The sequence below is a fragment of the Opisthorchis viverrini genome (genome assembly GCF_000715545.1).
Source record: "Opisthorchis viverrini unplaced genomic scaffold opera_v5_159, whole genome shotgun sequence".
NCBI lineage: Eukaryota > Metazoa > Platyhelminthes > Trematoda > Opisthorchiida > Opisthorchiidae > Opisthorchis > Opisthorchis viverrini.
The window spans coordinates 702,301-713,142 of NW_008751816.1; the positions used below are offsets into that span (position 1 = coordinate 702,301).

Consider the following 10,842-nt stretch of genomic DNA (forward strand, 5'->3'; position numbering starts at 1 on the left):
AATGCATATATATATATATATATATATATATATATAGTTTGACCTTAAAAAATGCCGGAAGTTCGTTAGCACACACAAAGATACAGAGTTTTTTGGATACTGATATCCTCAACAACCAGGTGTTGAAAGTGACATCCGAATAGATGGGCCACAGTTATGGTTGTCTGGCATCAAAGTCGCATTGGTTTTCATACGTGTGTTCATTTCAACTAGGTGAGGTTGATGAGTTGTGAGGCTCCTGATCTGAATTTCATTTACTCATCATTTTTCCGACTCAGCGGAAGATCCAGCCTCACAACTGGCACTTTTATACGTGGCCAATGAAATCCTCATCAAATGCTCCAAGTATGGCGTCCCCGAATTCAAAGACGTGTTTCGACCATTTGTCACGGAGGCCGTGAAACACTTAAGGTAGGTTCGCTACCGTTCGGTCTTCCCCCATCCCTTCCCAGACCGGGTCATTTAGTGCCGAAACTATCGAAGTTGTTCAACTATTGGCTACGATACCGGCTGTTCGAAACACATTTTGTACAACAGCTCCTGGATGGATTGGGTACGTCTGGCATTGATATCCATATTCATATTTAACCCTTTTCTCACAGCGCAAACCGGACCGCCAGGGAAAAAGCGTGTCGCTGCCGATCCGTTGGAGGTATCGGACGACTCGGTCAAAGATTTCCACGTAGGTTTTCTCTATTTTCCTTGCCGTGTAATGTGCTTGAGACTTTCATCACTAATGAAGCTTATACATCAATTATTCGTCAGCTACTTCGGAATCCAGCGAAAATAATAGATCTGAATCAGTGATCTAGCATATTCAGTCACTTGCTTATGTCGACCATTTAATACTACAATGTGAACTAGAAATCTACGTCGTCAACTAAGTTTTTCTCATGTGCATGTCTACTTGCTCTCACTGAAAGGAAAGTCAACGAAGCAGGTTCTCACATCCAAGCGCTTTGCTTGAACCATGATTTTCAGCAGTGCGGCTTTCGGATAGATGAAACCTCGCCAGTTCACACGAAGATTGCCTTTCCGCGATCAAGGTGTGCATAATAATAAAATCATAGTGAAGGTCATGGACCACGTGCAGCATTCGCCCCGCGCTGAAAATCGTTGACGATTATGAGATAATAATCGTTGGCGCCTACGGGAGATATTCACTGCCTCTGGGTAGAACGTACAGCGGTTCTGTATTGCCGAACTCATGGATCCAGACCTGCTCCATGGAAGCTGTTTAGGGAACTTTCGAAGACCTCACCGTCACCGTGCTATGATTGATTAAATTGGCCTGGTGAGCGAACCGAAACTCATATCAATACAGCCAGAATTAGTGTCAGCAGATTGACACACATTGACTTCAGATTGCACCAGGATGGAATAAAAGCAATCGATATGCTAGCCGAATTTGCTGGAGATTGCCAAGCTTGGTTTGCTGGTTGAAGCAACTCTGAAAATCTATGCTTGTCCAGTGTAAAGTACGAACGTTAAGATCGTATAATGTGATTACTCATTTGCAAACTAAGGAGGTGATGACTGAAGACCCAAGATATCGGTGTAGTTCACTTGACATGACACACACACGCACAGTTTTGGACAGTCCACTACCGATGTCATCCCTTTTGGAGACCATCAAGTAAACTTAGCCCCCGACTTTACTTGTACTCCTAATCAGACGTATTTGCAAATAAAAGCATACCCCGCTGTTGCACCAGGCGGCCTGTGGGCAGTACATTCAAGTGAAGAATAGTATAAACGAAACATTCGGTTGAAATCCGCGTTAACGCCATCCTAAGTTGCAAATGTCCCTGTAAGAGATAAGCTTACTGAAAATCCGGAGGTTACATCCATTCTGTTAGCCCCAAAGAAGGTGAACTCGTCTGTGGGCTGTCCACGAGTTTTCATCAGCCACGAATCTTGTACAAAATGTGGAGTTGTTCAGGCCGTCGCGGCATATAGTGTATAATGAGGAGGGATCGCTAGTAAGAACGAGGAATAGTGGGTTAGTTCCTGAGAATAAGAGAACAGATTCACTAGCAGCGCTGGTTCTTTGGACTTGTCACACGGGCGAGTACCTTCGACTGCTAGTGGGATGGGGCCTTGACAACCCAATTTCACACGACTAAAGCCGATTGTTATAATTTTCATGCGTCTTTAGGCTGAGATTCATACAGTAATTCTCAGGCATATCATGTTGTACTACACACTTAGTCTCCTTGTGGATCTGTCGGCGTCCTGTTGTTGCTCATCACTGTTCACTTTTGTGTCCATAGCCTGAAAATCTCACCGATTCGTTGCGTAAGTTGAAGCAAACGGAAGAGGAACTACAAGACCAATCGAAACCGGATCTACAGCATTTATACGTGAATCTCCCGATTTCGAACATCGTTTCTTCCCTGAAGAGCAAGGAAGAGAGTCGGGTTTTATCGCGTCGAGTAAGTTTCTGGCACTTTTTTAAAATTGAACTTCGCTTTGCAAAACGTATGTCTATCGTACTGTGCCTGGATTCCCAGTAATGATGCTGGAAGTTAGGTTCTCTGTTCGTTATACATAGCAGAACCAGTTGCATCCACCGCCGACCCACCAAGGAGCTCGACTGTTTAACTGACGTAGTTTATGTAGACTTTTCCGGATAATCGAAGACTGTTTGTTCTTGTGCTCACATGCGGTGGGAAACGTTGCTGTGCGCACGTTTTGAAGCAGTTATTAATATTTATCTATATAATTTTACTTCTTCATGTCATGTTATGTCTCTGACTTTAGGGAAACTCATAGTCAGATCAACCGATCTTGCAACATACAAGTTTTAGTAGGATGCATAGTTGAAACCGCAGCCGAGGACAGGCGCAACAGCCCTAGTAAGCACCATTCATAGTTTGCAATCGGAAACAGAAGCTTCTGTGATGACATGATGAAGATAACCCTCGATAAGTCCGAGGATGCATATAAGCATACACCCGCCCTCTGTAGAGCACAACACAAACTTGCTATCTGGCTATTTCTAGTATGGGCTGGTGACACGACCTACCTTTTCTCCTACGGGGACAGGAAAAGGTATTCTAAAACACCGGTTTATGCTTTACGTTTGGTGCCGTCAAAAAAGCCGACGGCATGTCAACAGGCTTCCAGTCTACTTCGTTTCAGGGATCTATGGTAGATGGCCCTGACCACCGTCCCTGTTTGCTAGTTAGCTGGGGAACCGTGTATATTGGATTCTTCGAGTAGGTACTGAGGCGATGATCGTTCTACTGGTTCACATAGATCGACGGCAGTTCAGTAGAAACACTCAGCCTGGATAGACTTGTCTAGTACCACTACTACCGTCTTTCCATTTGAGAAGGAGGAGGCCAGTGAAAATGGGCCTGTGGTTTGAAATCGCCCTGGTGCGTGACTGATCGTGGCTGAAGTCGAGTTAACCAACTACGGATGGAAAATACTAATACTTCGCCTTCTAATAAAAAGCCCAGGGCTGTTTGGTCAATGCAAAGCGCAGGCACCTAAACCCTCTTTCTCCGGACTGGGCGTTTTGGAGGAGGGTTCACATACTAGCTCGTGTTAATTCCCTTGTCTTGTAAAACGTTCACATTTACCTAGGTGGCCGCTAAGCATAGAATCTCGAAACGTCTTAACAATGCTGGTTCAACCTGATAAGCAGAGTGACCGTCCTTCGAGGCGCACAGCCTTAGTTTCAGTGGAACTGAAAAGGTACGTAATCGATGTTGCCATCTCCAGCGAAACACGACTAGCTGAACAAGGAAGTATTCAAGAACCCGATTCCGCATACGAACTCAACTGGATGAGTAACCCGGAATGAGGAAAACTGGACTGTGGTGTAGATGTTACTCCAACAATACGGCCGACTGAGAACCTCGTGGAATCAACCCGTCTTTCTTCACTGCGGCTTGGATTGATACACCGAAACTATGAAAATGGTGATCTGCGAGTACGCAGTTTTGCCTGAAAATCAACACAAAACGACTTTCCTTCCGCATCAATCTGCGCCAGGTGAAGTCTCTTACACGCTTCCGCGCGTCAAAACCAGAACGGAATTCGTGGTCCTTGGCTACCTAGGAACTATGGTGTCTTCTGACTTGACCGTCGACTGTGAGGTGAAATCCCGTGATGCCAAGTCTAGCGGGACTTTTGGCGGACTTGAATCGGAGTGAAGTAATCCGGGGCCTGCGATCGGATATCTAGATGCACATCTACAAAGTGATGACTCCATTTGTCCGCTAGCNTGCACATCTACAAAGTGATGACTCCATTCGTCCGCTAGCAGGCTTTTAAACACTAAAGATGTACGAATTTAATTATTGATACCTGAGCGGCTTTAGCACACATCCTCATCGTTCAGCACAATCCCTTACCGTTGACCGTCCGGTATCATTCCCTCTGGTGTAAACCAGGCACAGGGTGTCAGATGGGTGCACAGGTGACTCGGATGGTATCTTGCAGTACCGATTGTGCGTGTGGGTCCAAATGCGTGGTTCCGTGTGACGGGTCGGTCCGATAACTTGTGCAATTCCGATATATGTGCCAGTTACGTAAGGCAAAAGTTCTTGGTAGCTTTCTATGACACATCGTCAACGACAGGTTTTTTGTCATCGTTCTGAGATGTGTTCTCCAGTTTACATCAGCTCTGGATTTTGTGTTTGCAGTCTGTTCCGTTTCCACTCACGAAACCAAGATTTGTGCTCGAATTGTTAACCCCATATGACAGTTTGGTACAGCTTTATGCAGCGTAATATTAGTATGATGTGGTGTGTAGCTATACACAGTCACACAAGTGTGTTCCAGAAACACTCGCGAACTTTGTATGTGACCGAAAATGATCAATCCCGTGAACTGCTCTCCGAAGCACTCAACGAAATGTACTTCGAAAGAAAAAGAAAATAGGAAATCCGCATAATGAACAGTAAACCTCTTACAGTCGGCGATTTTGCGGAAAACAGATAGCCCGGGTGGGTTCTTGGTTGTTGGTTCTGTTCGGTGAGCTTGGCAGTTGGATTGCAAACGTTTCTTTTTCAATTGAAGTGAGATCGTCAGTGTGAGGTTGAGTGAATAAATTCCTGATCTTCATGTGCCTGTATAGTTTCTGAACAATTTCTAAAAGGAGCTATGAGATACTGTTTAGGAACCATACAAGCACAGACAGAGGAGGAATCTATCCCGCACTGACCCCTCAATTGCTGGTGAAACGTTTGCAATCCAATAGCCAAGCTCTGCGAACAGACCAACAACCAACCTCATGCAGTTTTTAGATGTAAGGTACTCCCGTGTGTGCTATACGGGAGTAGGTGTACGCACTAGTGTCGTTTTCTTCAGCTTAAAATGGCTGACTAATACAATAGTATAATCTCGAAAAATGTGCTCTGAAAATTAAATTGGTTGGTTTTCGGAGGAGTGGTCCGTTGTAAATGCCAATAATCGTAGCTTTGTATTTGAATAGTGATGCCGTAAACCGATAATTCTGAATCGAGAGTCCATGGACATGTATGAATAAACGTGAATCAATGCAGATCAGTCGCAGACATCAGTCTCTTCAAGAGGAAAGAGGAGAAGGAGGTCAAAATTATTTCGTTTAGCCGCTTGTGGCAGTGCGAGCATTCTTGTAATACCCTTGGGTAATTCTTTGGAGAGCCGAAGCATAGGTGTTTTTCTCGCTAACATGCTTGAGTTCGAGGATTGTGGGCTGAGATAGATGCGGCAGCGGAAGCTGAATAAGATAGCCCGAAATCTTTGAGAACTTCATGAGGAATGGTCAGAACCTGCCGAAAACCAGCCAAGCTTAAGACAAGTGAAGGATATCAATCGAACGGCAAGCTATCTGAAAGGGATTTGTGCAATTCCCTACAAACTCAGTGAAATCATTCATTATGCACTGAATATCTGCCCTGAAGTAATGTGACCGGGTCCCCGTTACCTTCCCTGACCTCATCGGAAACATGACAAGAAATGGCGGCTAATCGATGTTGGTTGCGTTCGTGTCATCAATTTCAGTCCAGGCTGTCTGATTGAGCGCTTGGAAGTGTAGGCACCGCAGGATTCCTGCGATAGACTAGCATCAGGTCCCCTCCTCACCCATCTTTTTTCACTTTAAGGCTTTAAGTATAGTTGTGCAGCCGTGAAGCATCAGTGTCAGTCAGCATTGACGTTGTTGTCTCACGATGATGATGATACTTTGAGTTATTGTGTAGGCTATATAAAATCGACCGGTCCGGTTGTAGAGTTTGTCACTGTTTGACTTCGTTTGCTCTCGGACAGCTGTCTAGCTGGATCTGTGACTGATAATTCTGATTTGTTACTGTCAACCTCACGGTCGCATTACTTTTGGGCTGTTCAACAGACATTGATATTCGGCCAGGCTTTGAGAAGGCGTTTCTCTCATCGCTGACTGTCTCTCTCTCTCTCTCTCTCTCAACATCATGCCCGTTTACAATGCACCTTTATGTTATTCCCGTTCTTCTTCCTGCTTAGGTTGAGCTTTGCTGCAAGAATTTAGACTCGTACATCAAGCGTCGTACGGAATATTTGGAGCAGTTAATCTCAATTTCCCGACTAGTGGAGATGGCTGAGCATTTCTACGAGACACAACATAAAGAAGTCGCCATTGTGGTGAACGTAAGTGTATTTATTGTTTTGACCATAAAGATTAGGAGGGAGGGGATTTTTTCAGACTGCATCCACTATAGCAGGAATCTTGGAAATATGTGTGTAACTTCGGGCGGTTAGGGAATGGAGTTGATGTTCTAGATCAAGCAATAGGCAGGAGTATTACTCAGTTGGATACCTCGCTTCGGCAAACTGCTCTCGATATATTTACATAGATATGTGTTTTCCTTACTTTTTAGATGGGTATTTTTAAGCCATAAAGATGGACCAGCAGTTCATTCACGAAAGTGTCCTCTTGATTGATGGATTGAATATTCCGTAGGACTGTTTACTTGGCCTTCAGCACAAATCTAGGAAGCACACAATAAACCGAAGTGAGACGTAGATTTTTACTTTTCATCGAAGAGCAGCAGAAACACGACATGATGTTTTACTCCAGGAAGTGTATCCGAACGGCTTACACCGCATTTCCCAAGAAAAAGGGTTGAAGCCCCAATGGCACCTTAACAAATTTACTTATATGGCACAAAGACTAGACGCCAATGGGATGAAGGGCCTCTGTTTTCATCCCTGTATTCAAGATTGACACTAAAATATCTTGTGATATCCGCTGTGGTATCAGCCTGGTAGTCGCAGTGTATCTGTTTTATCCTACATAGATTGGTCTATTACCTGGGAAGTCAATTTCATGAAAGCCAAGCTGATTCCATCCTTTACTAGGCATTGGGTACATCTTCACTTCATCGCTGGTGCTTAGACATCATCCTAGTTGTCAGTAACCGACATTTTTTCACCAGATGCTATGACACTCGCTATCGACCGGAGATGTGATATCCATATTCTCATCTCCTCTAAGAACAGTTTATTCCAGTTTCTGCCGACAATTCCAGCAGGCTCTCACCTGAGTTCACCACATCCAGTAGTGTCAGGTAGGGCCTCTTCTATCATCCCCTTTTTTTATTTCTTTATTGATGTGCTACTTGGATCTTACTCGCCTCATACATCTGGGTCGAAATGTTCCCGAGGCGTTCGCTTACAGGCATTGGGTATGCTGACGATATAGCTTTACTTGGTCCAGATTCTTGGAATTATGAGTGATTCTAAATGTCTACATTCAAACCTCGTGCATGCGGATGCCCACCTACTTGGGAAGCCGCGTGAATCCCGCCCAACGGGAGAAAGACAGCATTGATTTCAACCGAGAAAGTGTCTGACAGCATCCGACATCCGTGGCGCTGTCGTGACAAGTTATTCGTCAAGGGTTTAGTCTACCAATGTTGTTGTACAGTCCGACGATTATATTATCCTTTGAGATGAACCGACCGCATGATTCTTTTGTGATCAACCGGCTGATTCACACTTGCATGTCAGAAATTATGGATTTTGTGGAATATTTCTCTAAATCACTCAGTTTAACTGTCTCCCACCGTCTTGGCACGAGTGATTCAGAAGCAGTACTGGATTTGAGTTCCAATCTCTTTAGAGCCCATCGGCAATGCATATCCACAACTTTACCGGGAATCCAACTCTGGTCTGTCGAAATGATGTAGCTCTTCATCAGTGCACGCTAGATGAGCCTCAGTTACCACATTGCACTGGCAAACATGCCTGTGGTATGTGTAGTGAGTGACACCCCACCGTCATCCCCTGAATACCAATGTGGTCACTGCTTTATTCAGGCAGCCGCTCACAGTCACATGAAATTGACATGAATGTTTGGGTGCATACCGTTGTATATGTTTTGGTGACTGCGCTACGCTAGGTTTGCGTCCAAAACGCACTAACCGGTTTTTGATTTAGTGAGAATTGGCGTGGATTCTGCAGTAGATAATCTCGGAACACCACACATGACACCGGTTTGTACGTCTGACCAGAGTGATGACATTCATCGGTCGCCTTGACTAAATTTCTATGCACAGTGAATCACTGGCTCTGGGGTGAGTTCGACATGACTTAGTGGCTAAGGTGTGAACCGAATGACAGTAAGGTCCGTGTTTCTGACCCAACCTCAACATCTCGACTGTATAGGCTTGGGAAACCTGACAGTACCTCAGTCCTCGTGCCTCCCTCGAGGGACATGGCAGTTAGGCACCGAAAAGTGTGTTAAACGAGTGAATGTACTGGCCCTGGGAAACTGTAAACCTTTGTCATTGTATTTTCAGATGATTTTTTCGTGCATAAATCCAAAACCCCTTTTTGCTCATCTCTCTCGTGAACTCATCTTTTTTGTCTTTTTAAAGGCTTATAGCGCCTATGGGAAGCGTGTTTCAAAAACGCTGGAGAAGGCCGAGGGTTGCGTTGGGATAACCTCTCCCAAAGCATCGATCGTTGATGGAAAAGCCGCACAATACGAGGTGAATTCTTCTCCAAAACCGACTACGACTCCCCAGTCTAAGTTGGAGAGTGACGATGAAAAGTTTGATAACTTTGGTGACGACTTTGCCAACGATGATGACAGTGATTTTGAGTCCGGTCCGACGGTGAGCGCCAACAATCCATATGTAAACAATGTTGTCTACCACCCTTCGCCAATTCAGCCACTGAAAGAGACAGAACCACGGACTTCGCCAGACAAAGTGATGACAAAGACGGAACCCGTAGTAACAGACACTGGACCTGAGAAGCCAGTCTCTACGGTCGCTTCCGTCAATACCCCACCCACGGTGCCAGATATCGGGGCGCCTTTTGCTTTTCATCCAATCCAAAACGCTTCAGGTGATGTTGACTATCGACCCTTACTCGATCCTACCTTCCAAAGTCGGTTTAAAGGGTGAGTTGCCCGCATCCTCGTTTGCTTGAGATATGCACTTCTTTATTTCAGCCGTATCCCACGTTCCTCCATACACGCTACTAAGACAGGGGCAACCACAGGTCTTCTTGTCAGTAGCCCGTCGCATTATCCCTAGGTGTGGCTTTGCAACTGAATTTAACCCTGTCCAACCCAACATAACCTACACTTCATATCGCCTTAAGCGATTGGCGCATTCACGGTAATAGCAAATTGCTGATAGATGCTCGGCTTCTAGACATCCGGACCTTTTCATGCTGCTACGTAGATTCTCATGACAATGCTGCATTAACTCACCGATCTAGACGGAGCTCACTATTGATGAGGCCGCTGAAAACTCGACAGACCACGAACGGTTTCGCCTTTCTTGAGGATCATAGGACGGACGAGGTCCTGGAGTTTCTCTCAACATTAAGTTCCACCCAAACGCAGTTCGTAAAATACACTCGCTTGAATGCTTAGTTGGTTTAAACCGGGAACTCGACCGAATCTCAACTGAATGCGCCGCACAAAGACGGCCCTATTGTTCCTCTTGCACGCTGTTCGAAATATGGTAATGTATATTTCATTCACAGAATACTACTCACACCGGCAACCCACGATCCCTTATCCCTAAGAATGGTGAAACCGGTGGTGGACTGTCGAAGGGGTCTTGTTTTTCTATCTCAAATGTCACCCGACCGAAACATGAGGCGGCCTTTCCAACAGCACATTCAGTTGAAGAATAGTTTAAAGGAGGGATTCAACTGGGATTCAGTTAAGTCTCCAATTAATATGCAAGTGACTGAATTTCACTACCTCGTGGCTGCCTTTGGTGTGATCATAAACACGTTGTTCTTATTCACTTTGACGACGAATTATTATCTCCAGCTGAAATATTTTGGGTTTCTCAGTGATGATGTGCAAATTTGTTGGGCCTTTTTTGGTCAGTGTTTCAAATTGTCCAAACATATCACTACTACCCGTTCACCTCCTGGCAATTGACTTTTGTGATGGGATGACAATGAACTGTACTGCTGTTGCATACCAATGGCACTCAGAGGCCAGGTCTATACAGACTGAAACCGATTCTGGTGACACTTTGCACCTGCTAGTCGGAAGCTGATTAGTTCCAAATGCTACTCATACGACAGCGCCACGTTCAGTATTGTAAATAGGCCAATGAAGGTTCACATAGTCTCTGACAGTACGTAGCCGAACCATTGGAGTTATCATATTCAGACTCTCAGTTGAATGAACCACGATATGTCAAAATGCCTCTCTCTGACCCCCCGCTTCCATGAACCTGCGGGATGCGTCTTAGACATGAGTGATTAAAACCTCGGGTTTGAAGATATCTTCCACTTCAGACGTAGACCAGAAACACTGTGAGTTGCAATAGGCAAGTTGGTACGAAAGGCAACTTCGTATTACCCCCTCCCCCCCCCCCCCCCCGAACTGTC

General features: G+C 45.1%; 2 protein-coding genes across 2 annotated transcripts in view; one reads left to right on the forward strand and one right to left on the reverse strand.

Annotated features, from left to right (window-relative positions):
* The window catches only part of T265_07142 (hypothetical protein), a gene marked incomplete at both ends in the record, with an annotated part of 28,657 nt that overhangs the window by 12,760 nt on the left and 5,055 nt on the right, over nt 1-10,842 (reverse strand). The window lies entirely within an intron of this gene.
* T265_14216 (hypothetical protein) overlaps nt 1-10,842 on the forward strand; it is a gene marked incomplete at both ends in the record, with an annotated part of 33,110 nt that overhangs the window by 10,470 nt on the left and 11,798 nt on the right. Inside the window, 6 exons of the mRNA XM_009172601.1 lie at nt 279-411; nt 453-553; nt 603-682; nt 2,274-2,435; nt 6,478-6,621; nt 8,853-9,382. Of these exons, the coding sequence (XP_009170865.1) occupies nt 279-411; nt 453-553; nt 603-682; nt 2,274-2,435; nt 6,478-6,621; nt 8,853-9,382 (1,150 nt within the window). The remainder of the gene's footprint in view (nt 1-278; nt 412-452; nt 554-602; nt 683-2,273; nt 2,436-6,477; nt 6,622-8,852; nt 9,383-10,842) is intronic.